At 47.3% G+C, this 15,948-nt stretch overlaps 1 protein-coding gene across 1 annotated transcript; it reads right to left on the bottom strand.

Moving 5' to 3' along the window:
• Positions 1 to 10,683: 10,683 nt before the first annotated feature.
• Positions 10,684 to 13,295, bottom strand: Cited2 (Cbp/p300 interacting transactivator with Glu/Asp rich carboxy-terminal domain 2). The gene is made up of 2 exons (XM_041654724.1): positions 12,894 to 13,295; positions 10,684 to 12,413 (listed from the first exon to the last, which is right to left on the bottom strand). Exon 2 carries the CDS (start codon positions 12,403 to 12,405, stop codon positions 11,590 to 11,592), a length of 816 nt encoding a protein of 271 aa, XP_041510658.1. The 5' UTR covers positions 12,406 to 12,413; positions 12,894 to 13,295; the 3' UTR covers positions 10,684 to 11,589.
• Positions 13,296 to 15,948: the final 2,653 nt, after the last annotated feature.

Genomic DNA, 15,948 nt, shown 5'->3' with positions numbered 1-15,948 from the left:
CAGTGCTGCAGAGAGCTCAGTAGAGAGGCAATAGAGACGCGAGTTCCTGCCAGCATCATTAACTTAAAAATTAATCAATCCCAATGCCCTTCCATGGACCAAGAATAGAGAATATAATGGGCTTAAGTAGAATCAGAGTGGCTGCAAATTATAGCTACAGATTTCTAATATGGGGGAAATGATGGAGGAAGGTCATTGGTTAAAAAATAAAGAAACTGCTTGGCCCTCATAGGTTAGAACATAGGTGAGTGGAGTAAACAGAACAGAATGCTGGGAGGAAGAAGTGAGGTAAAATGCTTCAGACAGACACCATGCAGCTCATCACCAGAGCAGACGCGATGAAACTCCGACCCAGGATGGACGTAGGCTAGAATCTTCCCAGTAAGTGCACCTTGGGGTGCTACACACATTATTAGAAATGGGCTAGTCCAGATGCGAGAGTTAGCCGAGAAGAGGCTAGATATAATGGGCCAAGCAGTGTTTAAGTGAATACAATTTGTGTGTTGTTATTTCTGGTGTAAAGTTAGCCATGCAGGAGCCGGGCAGAATGAAAAGCAGGCCCGCAGCTCCCACAACAGGGGAGGGGTGCAAAGTAGAAGAAGTTCTATGTGACCCTTAAGGTGAATAGTGTTGTGGAGAAGGGGATTATGGGAGAAGGCTTCTCAGAGAGTATCCTTGAAGTGGATGCTGAAGGGCACCTGGGCTAGGAGGATGAAGACAGGCCATCCATACTTTTTGGGCACAGGGAGCATGTATAATAAAAACAGTTCTGGAATCCAGTGCCAAGGTCCTCCCATTAGGTAAGAAAGTTGTAGTGGCACCTCACGCGGACTATGGTTCTGATGGGGACTGAATTAGCTGGAATGTTGTGAAGGAGATATGTGTCTTCTCTCTCCTCTTCCCATGTTTAGCGTAACATAACCCGTTAGTATTGCTTTGATCACATAATAGCTACACTGTCTGTTGCTATCAGCCAACCTGTTCCTCTGCTCTTCAGTATGAGTCTAGGGTCCCTTAAGAGCACCGGAGCTCAACTATAGATAGTTTCTCCACATAGCATAGTTTCTCTTTCATGCAACTCTCTTGGTCTGCCATGCACTGGTTTTCATTTCTAAGCCCTGAGAGGCCCTTTCCCACAGTGCAGCCTGCTCGCTCCCTCCTGACTGTGGTACCACCATGGCTACCCTGACCTATTTCATGGGTCTGAGCTATGGAACCAAATTTTTCTCTTATGTTCTTGCCTCCTGAAGTACATAGGCAGTATGTGGTCAGACCGCATTTAGATAAGAAATAAGGAATTTCTGAACAAAGACAGAAGGAGTGCAGTGGAGGGGAGAATAAAGATAAAGAGGGGAAATCCTTCTAGTAAGTGAATTTTACAATAAATACTTAGCAAGCATCTATCATGAGTAAACATTAGGTTGATGTAGAATGAGCACAACCAAAGATGCCCATTCTCATAGAGCTTGCGTTCCAAACCAAGGACAGTAACCATTTGAATAAGAAAATGTATGTTAGGAGAAACGGTGCTGATGCTGCTTCAGCTGCTCCTGGTTTTTATCAAGTGACTCCACGGTTATTGGTTGGCTATTCTCTGGACTCTGCGCATCACAGATGTGGAGGCAGTAGGGACCCCAGCTTCTCTCTGCTCCATACTATCTGAACTGGGAAGATTCAGCGTGGAGGGTAACTCGGCAGCTGAGACTGGAAGCACCCGCCGGCAGGCACTTTTACTCACATATGGAGGTTGACACTGGTCACCACCTGGGCGCCTCTGTGGGTGCTGACGGCAGGTGCACCGCTCATGACATGGTTTCCTCACAGCATGATGGCCTCAAGGCAGCGGAGCTTCCACTGACGCTCAGGACTCCAAGGGTGTGCGCCCTTTGAGAAACTGGAGGAAGCTGTGTGGTCTCGGCTGAATGAGCCTCAGAAGTCACATGGCAGAGAACTCAGTAAGTGGACTCCAGGTCTACGGAATGGTTCGATGACACCATTTGATGAGGTGCATGTCAAAGACTTTGTCAACACTCCAAACAAAACCACTACCACCACCACCACCACCACCACCAACAACAATCATGGCAGGACAGCTGGAGCAAGGTTGAAGAGCTTTAAGCTCTAAGGAGAGAAGGTATCATTTGTTCTCTGGGTCACCTGGAGTTGGGAGGGAGGGACAGAATCTGGCTAGGGTGAAGTGGGTCTGGGGGAGGGGCACAGGCTTTAGACAGAGGGACAGCAAATGAAGGTAGCTTACCTAAGAGAAAACTATTAGTTCTGTGAGGGCTCCTAATGAAGAAGAGGGGTTTGAGTTTGAATGCAATTTTATATAGATTCCACTTAAAGACATATCATAAGTGTGGTGTGGTGTGGTGTGTGTGTGTGTGTGTGTATGTGTGTGTGTGTGTATGTGTGTGTGTGTGTGTGTGTGTGAGAGAGAGAGAGAGAGAGAGAGAGAGGGAGAGAGAGAGAGAGAGAGAGAGAGAGAGAGAGAGAGAGAGAGACTCGGCAGTAGGCAGACTTGGGTTGAGGATGGGTGGATGGGTTGGAGGTCAGCTCTGCAGATCTGGGCTGTGAATGCCTCAGTGTCTTGATGCTACCTGAACTTCGAGTCATGGAGGAACTGGTTGGCAATGCAGCAGGAATGAATACCCCATCTAAGGCTGAGCAAAGGAGCAAGACTGACCGTGGAAAGGATGAGAGGAGAAACAGGAAGGACAGACTTTAGGTTCAGGCCAAGTTAAAGGGAGGCACAGGTGCCATCTCATACTTTGAACTAATACACAAAATCCTACCATTCAATTTTTTTTTTTTTCTGTTTCTTCTCTCTCTTCAGACAGAAATGTCCCCAGCAAGGCATCACATCGAGCCACTGGCACCTGCGTTGGAGGAAGACCGGAGAAGAAGTGCTCTTCATAAAGGATGGCGAGCCAACGGAAAAGATGCCTTTTGTATATTCTGATAGACTGTAGCAAGGGGTGGTGCTTGGAGAGTGTGTTTAGGCACCCTTAGTTCTATTTTGAAGTTTATGCTAGGCCATTCGGTAAAAACAAACGGGGTGGAGGATAGCTCTCAAACAAGCGTCAATCTAGTCTTGGTAGACGAAAGCGCAAGTAAAATTTGTAGGATTTCAGCTCCACCTGGTGGCCAGTTTGTGAAATGCTCCCTTGTACTAGAAGAAGCCTGTTTTCTGCTTGCAAAACCACGAGTCATTTCCTGGGTGATGCACAGTTCCTTTTGTATAACTAGTTTAAACACATCAATCTATCACCTATCCAAGTAATTGATTACCCAAACTGGAGGGCTAGGGTGGTAGGAAGTTGGATAAGGGAAACTAGACGAACGGACACAGACTGTTGGTCCTTTCCTGCTTAAAACGCTCGGTTGCCAGCTTCATTTCTCCTACAGAAGCATTGACTATAGGACTCTGGGAAATTAAGTAACCATAACAATGATGGCGGTGATAATTGTGGGCCACGAGAAACTGTTTGAAGAAATCGGAGCCTCAGTACTGATTCAGTGCTTTCTATTTATAAGGTCTGGGTAAGCAAATTAGTACATTAGAAAGTGAGACAGAACTTGAAGTGAAGAGTTGGTAAAACATTTCCCTGTATGTAATGGGAGCCACTGTGTCCGGTAGTCACCTGGAGTTCTAAAAGTGTTGCGCACAAGAAATGCCTCACTCACGGGTGGTAGATTTTCGGTATTTCTTCGCAAGGTCAGCCAATCTCAGCGGACGATAGTGGTGTAATGTTATTATACTAATGTAGGGTGTATTTACAGAGACGTCTCCAGCTCTTAGCGCGCCAGCCCAGCCGGATCAAGTCTCCAGCACATCGGCAGGCTCCCATTTACCCTGGAAAAAGATGAGGGAGAAGCGCTGTCGCGGGGTTTGAAGCAGCTCACTGTAGCCCGTCTTTCCACCGAAAGAAAAACGATAGGAATGGGCCAATGTTTCTTTCATGAGAATTTGAATACAAGATATATTAATTAAACATCTTCATCTCACTGATGGAGAAACTTAAGCCAGCAGTGATTAAATTACGGAGCTATTTCGTTGCAGAGTGAGACAATGTTCTTTCGTCCTGGTCTACTTTTCATTTCACCACAATAGAAGAACCCTTCATGCCTCTGGCAGGCCAGTGAGCAGGTAGGCCCACGCTTATAGCACAAAAGTCTGGCTGTGTCCAGGAAAATTATTTAAGTATAAACACACTAAACTCTACATTTCCCGTACTTTTGTTGTTGTTGTTCGAGACAGGATTTCTTTGTGTAACCCTGGCTGTCTTGAACCTAACTCTATTGACCAGGCTGGCCTTGAACTCACAGAGATTCACCTGCCTCTTCCTCCTGAATGTTAGGATTAAAGGTGTGCGCCACCACGACCCAACCCGACCTGACTATTTCCTGTACCTTATACAAACATCAGTCTGAATCCTATAACCAGCATGGGCGTGTGACAGCTGCCAGCCAATGGGCACGTTACTAAGTGGTGATTTTTATGTGGGGGAACGTAGCCCCAGACATTTTTATTGACTAGGTTATGGAATCGACAAATCTAAGACATTCATTTAATTTGGGGAAGAAGCCAACCTTCAGCACTATGGAATCCAGTAAAAGAGAAGCAAAATCACAATGTATAGCCCTGGTATGCTTTTAACTGACTTGAATTTCTAATGAGGTCAAAATGCGCAGCGTGGTTTCCACTACACAATTTTGATCCTCTCGGAACCACATTTATTTTCTAGGAATATTGTGACTGAGTCTGGAAAAGTACACAGCCAGATCTTGAGACTCCTAAATGGTCTGATGTATAGAATGGGCAGACACACCCACAGAAACACGAGTGTGTTTTATAACTGATGAACTTGAAGAGCAGCGGCTCTCAAACTCCCTAATGTCGCGACCCTTTAGTCCAGTTCCTTAACGTGTGGCGACCCCCAACCACAGAATTATTTCATTGTTACTTCGTAACTAATTTTGCTACGGCTGCGAATTGTAATGTAAATATCTGTGTTTTCCGATGGATCGTGTTAGGTGACCCCTGTGGAAAGGGTTGTTGGACACCAAAGGGGACCGCGACCCACAGGTTGAGAACCGCTGACGGTGCGCTTCTCCCGTGTGCTGTTTCTCAGTTTACCGTTTTCCAGTCAGTGCTGTCTAATAGACATCTCATGACTTATCTCAAGAGTGCTGAGGGAGAAACCATCTCCACGTCCGGTGTCACCCTCAGACACGGGGTGTGCTCCCTGCCCGTGAGCAAATCACCTTCTTTCCAAATGCCACTTTCTCATCCCTCATTGGAACAATAATCTAAATTTTGCAGGACTGTTCTATTAGATATGTGTATGTGTATGAATTGCCTTTTCTAATTCCTGAAGCGAGGTAGGCACTCAACCAAGTCAGCCACCCGAGTATCCCAGTATCAAAAAGATTGGTTAAGGACTGTTTTCTCACTATCTTAAAATCCACGTCCCATCACTCAAGAAAAGTCTCCTGTATTTTGTTTTACTAAAGTAGTATTTATCTAAATATTTTTTCATACAGCATGTAAAATTCTTTTTTTCCCCTTTCACGATTTATCTCTTCCAGGGGTGGCTCCGCTCGGGTGGGAATCATTGTTTCAAGAACGGCCGTTCATTGGGGGAATCTCAGAACACAGGGGATGCTTATTTTAGGAACTTGAGAGGCGGTGCCGTCATGTGGCCGTATATCAGCTCAGCACATCCCATGAAGGCAGAAGCAAGGAAGGGACACCTTGCTCAATCTTCTTCAGAGAGTTTTTTTTTTCTTTTTTTTTTTTTTTTTTTTTTTCGAGACAGGGTTTCTCTGTAGCTTTGGTGCCTGTCCTGGAACTAGCTCTTGTAGACCAGGCTGGCCTCGAACTCACAGAGATCCGCCTGCCTCTGCCTCCCGAGTGCTGGGATTAAAGGCGTGCGCCACCAGAGAGTTTTGAATAAATGCAGCTGGGCCCTGCACACCAGGCGGCCTGAGGATCTGGATTCCCAACTTAAACCTTTGCGTTTGCCAGTGTGTTATGGAGGGGACTAAGACCCAAACGGTGAGTTTCAAGAAGTAACAACATTATGATGATGATCTTTGGGACCAACTAAACTAAGGAAATCACAAGGCCAAATTTTATGTCAGTCCATAGGGAGACACAATGAGAGGAGACTGGAGTAACCGTGAACGAATTGCCCTCACTCTCCATGAGTTTATCTACTAGTGGTTAGCTTTTATTATTGTTGTTGTTATTATTATTATATGCTAGTTTGAGTTTTCCCTCAGCCTAAATTTCGTTTTCTCTCCTGCTTTGAGGAATGGGCTGGAAGGGCTCTTTCAGCCCCATTACCTCCCCCGCCTGTGCCTCTCTCCCAGGGTGACACCAGCTAACAGTCCCTGACTACAGGCTCCCTAGGATAGGAACTCTGCAAACCCCAGTTGCAATCATGTAACTCCTCTATACTATAAAAGAAAGGGAAGGCTTTTAGGGATGGGGGTGATGGGGGGTGCCCCGGGCAAAATTCCAAGAAGCCTGTGAACCACAGTGCTCAACCCTCGCCCCGTGGTGGGCAGCTGCCCCACTAATCATTCGGATTAGTTCAGCCTAAACCAGCAGTACATTAAAGACTGGTAGAACCCTTCACCCATCTTTGATCTGCCAGAGAGCACCCACGGGTCCGGGTTAGTCAAGCGGAATTCTCAGGAAGTACCAACTGTGTCACCTGGGCTGCTTCTGCCATTTCATGGTCACTTTAAACATTTGTGTTTATCTTGGGGGTGAAAGTAACTGATAGGTTACCCAAAGTAACTGATAATGGACTAGAAAGGCATTGTTTATTTATAGAAAGTGTGGAAGGAAGGTGGCCTGGGATTACCTCCTTCCCAAGGTCTGCACAATCCCTCATAAAGCAGCCCTCTCGTTTTCTTAGCTTATACCGTACCTATAAACAACCTAACATGATAGAAATTCAAACCTATGGCGCTTAAACTATCTAAAGTTCATTATTTAACATGACTTAATAATTTAATTCCATCTTGTGACGGGAAATTTCTTTCTTTCTGGTATTCTAATACTTTTCAAAAACATAGGTGGGTCTCACTATAAAGCAAACTAAAGTATTGATCAGCAGCTCACAACTTGATAGAAATTGTCCTTATATTTCCTGTTTTCCAATAGGAGGCCATCGGTTTTAAAGGGGGGGGGGGGGAATCAATTCTCTCTTTGCTGCATAAAAATAGGTCAAGTAATTTAAGCCAGTCCATTGCGTTTAAAATTCAGACACTGCTATTGTTCGTTCTGTTTGGGGGAGGGGGGACAAACAGAACACAAGCTAATACTGGTTTGCTGGCTAAGGCCTTTGATGTGCTCTTTAGTGTTCTCTTGCTGAGGTTCACCTCAGCCTGTCTGGGAGCTCAGATTTTGACGATAGTGGTATAAAACTGAGCAGGCAAACACCATCTCTGAAGCTACAGGAAACAGTCCCTTTATGCAAGCAAAACAAAACAAAACAGAAAAAAAAATTGCCAGTGGTTCAGAGCCTACATTCTTCAAGTTCTAAATTTATTTTGGGGAGCTCAATGTTATCTTCAGGTTTATATTAAAGTAAATTTTTCCTGACTCAATTAGACAGGAACATTTATTCTCATTAGAGATCCTATGGCCCTTTTTCTTTCTTTCTTTTTTTTTTCTAGATTAGAGCCACTGGCTAGGTCACATTCCAACATGGATAATTGCATTCTGCATTCCTGAATTTTTCCCACCACTTCTCTGACCTTGCCCCATCAAATGCAGTCGATCTTCTCCACCCTCCTTTACCAACCAGTAGTCCTGTTGTGGGGGTTCAGATGTTTCCCACCCCCACATGCCTGACAGGTGAAAGCATTGGTCCAAACCTTCAAGCCTCACTCTTCCAAAAAGAAAATCCCCTAGTCAGTGTATATTTCCAAACAGGAAGCCAATCTTAAATTATGCACCTTTAATCATAGGTTAAAGTCTTTGGCAGGAAAAATACGTTTATTTTTATAAAGAGTGCTTAATCTCAAATCCCTGTTGATTTAAAAAAAATGGTTGCAAAAACAGAGGGTATTTGCGCGAGAAAAAAAAACGAAGTCTTCAGGAACAGCAAAAAAAAAAAAAAAAAAAAAAAAAAAAAAAAAAACCCAAACAAACAAACAATAAAAAACATTCTTTTTCAACCTCCTTTAAAGCTCTCCTTTAACCTTCTGAGTAAATTCCACAAGGGGGCGAAAACACCTAATGATCCGGAGTGGTAAAGTTTGTATTTGAAAGCCAGCCACCCATAATAGATTAGTGGATTAATATTTTGCTCTAAAGGATCTGGCCTTTAATGTTGACATCAATTTATAGCCATCCCAGGCGTTTACAGTAGTAAAAGTCACAGAGGCCGTAAACGTCACAATAGATGTCAGCCTGCTGGAACTAGTGTTCTAGCCTAGCACCCCATAAACAGCGGTGATTAGGGAGCCGTTCTTCAAAGACCTAGCCAGAGCTCTAATGTCTTTATCAGCCGCAAAGATGCCGCCACCAGGATTTTATCAAGCACCCGCAGACCCACCCGGCTCTATGCATGCAGACCTATTTTTCTGTTGTGTATCAATGGGGGCTGGTGCTTATCAGTCATCTTGTCTTGAAAATCAAGCATGGAGTGTCTATTTGTGAGCGAAGCCCAAAGAACAGAGGCCCTCTTGTACCGCATTAGAACTTTTTGACTAACAGCCAAGGTACAGAGGTCAAATTTCCCCATATGCTCGAAGCAACTTAGTAGGAAGCAAGACCACAGAAGGTTTTTGCAAATGTCTGCCAGGAGCCGGGTGATCTAGGTCACTGTACAGGTTTCATTAATCGGGTTGTTTAAACAAGGGCTTATTTTTCTCTGCCTAAAGCGACCTGCAGATCTCACGTAGGATCGGCTCATTTGTTGATCAAGAGAGTTTTAATGAAATAGAGATGGGGGGGGGGGGTGCGCATTTGTGTTTGTACTGAGGACAAATTGTGCTTTTAGGCAGTTCCTCTGTTTGAGTCCTCTGTTCTGGCAGGGATGGGTCCACGTTCTATTAATAGACTCTTGAGCTCTGCATCTCTATATACGTGTCCGGCATTGGAGCGGCAGGAGGAATCTGGTGACAGAGCAGGTGCTGGGGCTTACTCCCTGGCAGAGTAAACGGTGAAGGGTGACCGCATGGCAATTCTTTGCTTTCTTCTTTAATACAGAAATAAATAAAAGCCCACAAGTGGAAGAGAACCACTGCTGTATTAAATATGTTTTACTTGAGTCTGCGGGGGCGGGAGGGGGGAGGGCAGGATTAGGAGGTGGAGAGTGGAGGGGTTGTGGGGTGGAGAGGGACTTACTGTGAAAATGCCAAGCTGGGATGACTTGCCACCTGATGGAAGATGCACAACTGATGTCTTAGCTTAAAGAAAAACTTCAGCTTTAACTATCGGAGAAATGGGATTGCTTGAAAACGGGTGATTTCTTAGAACATGATTTTTAATAGGATGGTGTCAACTATATAGACATAGAAAAAAAAACAGTGCAGTATGCATCTGAAATTTTACCTGTCCTGCTTGGAAATAGAACTGGGTCCGACTCTATCTGCCTGGGTGGCAGATCCCAGTGCAGCTCTTGGAGCAAAACTGCCTGCCTGCTCTGTCTGTGAAGCGTGGGGTCTGGGATGAGAGAGACTGCAAAGAGCTGCTGTTTTGAAGCTCTGATTATTTGTAGGGTTTTCTCGCTCTGTCTTTCCTTACTCTCTCCACAGGTTAAGTATGAATCTGTATTTATTTTTCCTTGGCTGTGGGTATGCTGCTCCTAAAAGCAAGCAAACATAACAGCAACAAATCGAGTTACTTCCCCCTCCACCAGGGATGTTTTGGCACTTGAACCATTTCTCCTCTGCTTGATTATGTAAGGCGGCCCTTGGCATCCACTGAATGTGGGGGGACGGTCCTGCTTAAAGACTGGCTCATCCAAGTTGCTAAAAAGCATTTTATACCGAAGCGCTTGGTCCCTAAAGCAGCAGCTCAGGATTCTGGAAAATGGGGCATGCTTGGGAGGGCACGTGTTATGAAGGTTGTAGTTTGACCTTTGAATCAACCTGAGTGATAATTAAATATTATAGGAAGCCTCAAGGTAGGTTCTACCCCCCCCCCCTTCCCCTCAGAACTGTAACCCAATCAGAAGCTATTTGAGATTAGATTGTCTATCCTTAGCATTTCTGCTCAGAAATAAAATTCATCTCTAGAAATAAAGGTAGATTTATATTTAATGCCACCTCCATCAATCACTCAGTATATTTCCACCTTCTTTTAAGTAGTTGAAGCAGAAACACTTGATTCCCCTTCCTCCCACCCAGTGAGAAAGATATAATGTTTAATATTGCAAGCCTTCCCAGCCAAGGTTCACTGGAACTGGATGCAGCCAAGAGACAGCAAAGAAAGCACTCTGACAACTTTTCAGCCGGTGACACCACACCAAGAGGCCAGTTACAAAGGTGCCAGTGTGGCATTGTGCCAACTATCTTAAATCCTGCTCTCCCTTAAGCTCACCGTGACCTGTCTCAGTGTCCTGTAACCTATCCCTAGGAAGCTTACCCTCAATCAATAACAAGCCCAACTTAAAGGCCAACCCTCCCCCAAAGGACTGGCGTGTAGAAAACAAGTTATTTCTTAACTTTTTATTGACATTGGCAAATTAAAATAGAATAAATTAACAAGTATTTTTTCAAAAAAATGTTTTGTACAAAAATACTGTCAAAATTTCCTAAAAAGCTTTCAACACAGTAGTATCTTTTCATGTACTGAATATAACTATTAGCACAGTGTCAAAAATGTTGAAGACAGAAACAAAATAAAAATCTGTGAAATGTTTGCCACTGACTACATTCCACGCCCTATTATTGTCTGTACATATGGGGGAGGGGAGACAGCCAACTTTAAAGTGAACGGTATGACTTCCTGATCCAGAACAGTTTGGCCCACATCTGTTTAATAATCTTCCAGTTTAGCGTATTTGAAAACTTAAAAGTCTGTACTCAAATGCATAGTTTAAAAAAAAAAAAACGAAGCGAGATGGCAGTTTGTGCAGTAATATCTGCCCTTCAAAGTTCATGCAGCCAACAAATGCAATTTTTCCTTTCACTCATAAATCTGAATGCAGCGCAGTCATTGGAAACCATCTACAAAATCCACGAGATTAAGCAGTTTGCCAAGATTAATATCTAACAGTTGAGCACTGGAGAAAGTGAGGAAATAAGCAGTAAAAAACAACAACAAAAAAGACCAAGTTAGCTAGATATTCCAACTACATAAGGGAGGTGAATGTCAAGGCTACAAAAACGAAACAAGAACAGGAAAAAAGTGGCAGCAATCTTTTTTTTTTTAAACCAATTTGTACAAGTTTATAGTTTACTTTGCTTCCAGGTTCTCAAACCTTTCAGGATCTGAAAAGTGAGATACTGCGTCTAAGGGAATGTTTTTTTCTTTTTTTTTTAATTCACACCGAAGAAGTTGGGGGTGGGGGTGGGGAGGGGAGGGTTGATTTCTCTCGCCAGCCCAGGTTAACCGAGTCAACAGCTGACTCTGCTGGGCTGCTGTTTGCACACGAAGTCCGTCATAAAATCAAACTCGTTTTGGCCCAGCCAGAGTTCGGGCAGCTCCTTGATGCGGTCCAAACCCATTTCTATCACTAAGGACATAAGCACTTCCTCGTCGATGAAATCAGTGTCTATGACATTGGGCGGCAGCATTGCCGCGGGGACGTGAGCCACCGAGCCCGGCATGGTGCTGCCACCGCCGCTGCCGCCTGCGCCACTGCCGCCAGCGCCGCCTGAGGTGCCTCCAGAGCCGCCGGGGGTGCCGCTGCCGCCCGAGCCACCAGGGGTGCTGCTGCCGCCGCTATGCTTGGGGTTGCAATCTCGGAAGTGCTGGTTTGTCCCGTTCATCTGGTGGCCTGCAGCGGGGTGCAAATCCGGCATGTAGTGGTTGTGGGGGTAGGGGTGATGGTTGAAATACTGGTTGTTGAGCTTCTGCAGCTGCATGCTGGCCGGCAGGGAGCCTCCCTGGCTGGCCACCGGGGGCCCCATGAACTGGGAGTTGTTAAACCTGGCAGCTGGGGCCAGAGCGCTCGGGGGGTGCCCCCCGTTCACAGTCCCCGGCCCCATGGCGTGCCTGATGCCGCTCGTGGCATTCATGTTGCCCGCGCCGTAGTGTATGTGCTCGCCCATGAGCGCGTTGAAGGCGTGCTGGGGCTGCTGCTGCTGGTGGTGATGCGGGCTCTGGAAGGGCGCAATGCTGCCCAGGCGGTGGCCAGCGTGGTGGTGCAGCCCGTTGGTGGTGCCGTCGGGGAAGCGCCCGTGGTTCATGGCCATCATATGGTCTGCCATTTCCAGTCCTGAAAGCGAAACGAGTAGACGCTTGAGACCCGCGCCACACGTGTCGCCCACCAGAGCGCACCCCACTTCTATCGCCCCTGTACCCGCGCGCACGTCAAGCAGCAGACCACCTTCCCCGGGAGGGAACCCACCGGCAGGCAGTCCGTGCACCCCGAGCTCGCCACCTCGGCGGACCTGCCGCCCGCCGGACCCGCACAGTCTGGCGCTGCGCAATCGGCCCCTTCCCCAGCGATCCGGGAGTGGGGAAGAGGGGGGCGAACGGAGCCCACACCCCCCTAGGTTCCCCGAAGTGGCTTAATAAAGGAAGTGCCCCGGAGCCCAGCCGCGAACTTCAGGCATTCAATCAGCCCTCCTCACCCTGTGGTTGCACATCCTGTTGTTATTCCCCAGCTCCGCCTCACGCTCGTCCCCGGGGCCAGCCCTGCCCTCGGAGGACGAGGCTGGCAGCAGCCCTGGCCAGTTTCGCCCGCCGCGCTCACCTTCCGTCTTTGCGATTTCTGCTCGGAACACCGAAGGCGGGCTCGTCGGGTCCAGGACCGGCTCAGCAGCACATAGATGGGCAGCCGAGGGGCTATGGAGCGCTCGCTTGTGCGAGGTTGGCGCCGAGGTCTTGCAGCAGCCGCTGGGGCAGATTGCGAGCCGTTCCCTTTTCTTTTCCCTTCGCTGCCCTCTCCGCTTCGCAGGACCGCCCGGCAGCTGCCAACAATGAGCTGTGTTTCTTAGGGCTTTGGCCACAGTTAATATAAGGATCTCAGAGAAGGGCGGAGCGAGAGCCTCCCCGGCGGCAAGGGAGAAGACGCGGATTCCGGAACTAGAGCGCGCTGGATTGGGTCCCCAAGCCGCGTCCGCGAGTCCGCACGGCACGTGCGCAGAGGCTGCGCGCCCCGGCGCCGCCCTGAAGTTCTCCGGACTGTGGGTGCCTTTCTGGGCACCCCAATGCGAGGGTTGTACCTACCACCTCCGGGGCAAGGAGCTAATCCTCTCGGCCACCCAGTGCAAGGAAGCACCCACAGGATAGGACCAAGGAGCACTCTCCGCCTCCCTCTGGCCAGATCTCCCCACCCCCAGCTTGCTCACCCGGTTCACCTAGTGATCTGCCCTGCCCTCTACAGGAACAGGGGGTTTGCTCAGCCTCCCCGCCCTGCAGAGTTTGCTTGGGTGCAAAAACCTCCCTAACCTGTGAAGAATGGCTGTCCTTTTCCGAGTTTGGGTTTTAAAGCCCCGGACCGATCCTGCCCCGTACTCTGAGCGCGCTTTCCTGAGCCGCGCCTTTGTGTTTTTACACCGGCAGCGTTGTAAACCTAACCGAGATATTTTCTGCGTGTGGGTGCATTTACCCTGCCTCCACTCTTTTCAAGGACAGGGACTGGGGGCGGGGAGCGGCAGCGGCTGCAGGTGGACCGAGCGCGCACACAGGCCGGGTCGGCTCCGCTCCTGCGTTCGGGAATCCGCTCCACTCTTTCCGGTCTGCCCCACGTTCTCGGAGTACGTGTGCTTCTGCTAAGTTTGCGTTTGCAGCTCTTGGTAGCTTTGGCATCCGTGCTGAGGCGTCCCTGCTCTGTAAACAAACTCAGCGATCCTCGTCCCCAGATCCACCTTTTTGCACATACACAGTTACTTGCTTCTGCTGTTGCCCTTGATCCAGGAGGTGGGGGTGTGTGCAAACTTGCACAGCCTCCCTCCGGGCTCTGCCTGACGGTTTGGGGTTGATTTAGAAGCAAACGGGTTTGTAATTAAGAAATTCGAGGGCTGAGTAAGGCTGCTGCTGCTGCTGCTGCAAAAGGAAAACAGATAGATAGCTTGGTAATCGCTTTGTAAATAAAGTCGTTTTGGAGGTGGGCACGTAGCGGCACGTCCTGTAGGCACGGTGCGCGCACACACTGCTAGGACTCTTCCTTTTCAGTGAAATTATTCAGCGGAGCAATAGGCGGTGATAATAATAACCTTGCCTGCAGAAAGAAGCACAACGAGCCCGGTCGCCCATTTGGCTCATTGACTTGCAAATAAAATCCCTAACACTGGTCGGGGCCACAACCCAGTCGGAGCTCTCTTGCGTGGCTAGTTGTTTCCCCAACCCTAGGATAAGGCTGCTCGGGACCGTGTATCTATCTCTCTTTAAGTGGTGAAATCGAGTTTAGCGCTCCGAATAAGGACTTCTGTGTACAGTTGTTTCTTCATAACTTGATGTCCATGGAAGACTTCCTGCTGCAAGGAGCCAGCACCCCTCCCCCTTCCCGTTTCTTTTTCTCCCTTCTAGCTCCAGACTTTTTTTTCAAGGCTGTTTCTTGAGAACTGGAAATTCTGAAACATTGCTTGTCTCATTCAGTAATTTTTTTTTTTTACTTTATTCCTCTGTCTTCCTCAAGTTAGTCCTATTCAAATACCCCAAACAACAAAGCCCTCTCTCTTCCTCTCTATCCTCTTTTTCCAGGCTCTGCAGCATTTATGACCCTGTATGCAAATGATTTTGAAACCTCAACAATGTTTACTTTTTGCAGAAGTGAGCAAGACATATGGCTTTCAGTTATAACAATTCCCCTATTTTTGTCCACCTCCTAATTTCGCTTATAGGTCATGAACGTAAAGTTGAAAAAGCAAGAGGTTTGGAAATCAGACGGGACACTTCCTATTTAAAAATTAAAAAATAAATAAAAAATAAAAACTGCGTTAAAAAATATTGGCCAAGCCAAGATAATTTTTTTGAATAGATTGTTTACTTCCCTTCCTTATTGTGCAGTGTCTTGCGACACAAGGAACAGCTTTTGAATGTCTAATCTAAATTCCTCTTGCAACCCTTAAGGGAAGGTACCCCACCGTCCAGCTCCAGTGTTTCTAGAGACTGTTGCGCAATCCCTAGAAAGGTCACCTGCCCATCCCCCACCACTAAAAGGAAAAATAAATACTTCTGGGTCCAGCTGGATGGAATGCAGGAGGCATTGCTCATTTATTCTCCCGATGCATGTTCTCCAGGTGCCAGGCACTTCTTAGTACCCCAAGATACAAACAAGATGGTTACAAGGAGACCTTGGATAATCAAGCGTTGGATACACACCTCCCCTTCTGCGACCCTCCCGTTCCCCGACCCTGCTGTCATCCCAGAGCACACAAGAGGGATACCATATCCTGTCTCAGGGGCATTGAGAGGCTTCCCGGTGGGCATGGTAAACTAGTTAAGACCTCGGGATGAGTAAAAGTTTGACCACAAGGGCCAACGAGTTAGGAGAGAAACAAACTGGAGTGTTGCGGTCGGATCCTCAGGGCCTGTGTTTCCAGGCTGAGAATTCTGATTGGGTCCCAGAGACGTGCAGGAGTGGGTGACAGCTTATGAGATAGTATCATGGAGCATGGTTTGAGAGGAAGACTGGCAACCGGGCATCCAGGTAGGGAGACATTATCCAGTAAGGGAACACAGGAAGTTCCCTGAGGTTTCTCCGGGGAACCGGGGGAGGCGTGGCCTGTCTCTGATTGTCAGCACTAGGCGGTTGTATTAGTTTTCTAGGATTGACATAACAGAACACCATGCTTAAGCAACAA

Source organism: Microtus oregoni, unplaced genomic scaffold, assembly GCF_018167655.1.
Source record: "Microtus oregoni isolate MIOR12 unplaced genomic scaffold, Mior012 000006F_ref0000085, whole genome shotgun sequence".
Lineage (NCBI taxonomy): Eukaryota > Metazoa > Chordata > Mammalia > Rodentia > Cricetidae > Microtus > Microtus oregoni.
The sequence above is the reverse complement of the archived record's forward strand: the minus strand, read 5'-3'. Positions and strand labels throughout refer to the sequence as shown.

What these genes read in the sequence shown, in the direction of transcription:
- Cited2 (XM_041654724.1), bottom strand. Translation starts at nt 12,405, where the DNA reads ATGGCAGACCATATGATGGCCATGAACCACGGGCGCTTCCCCGACGGC.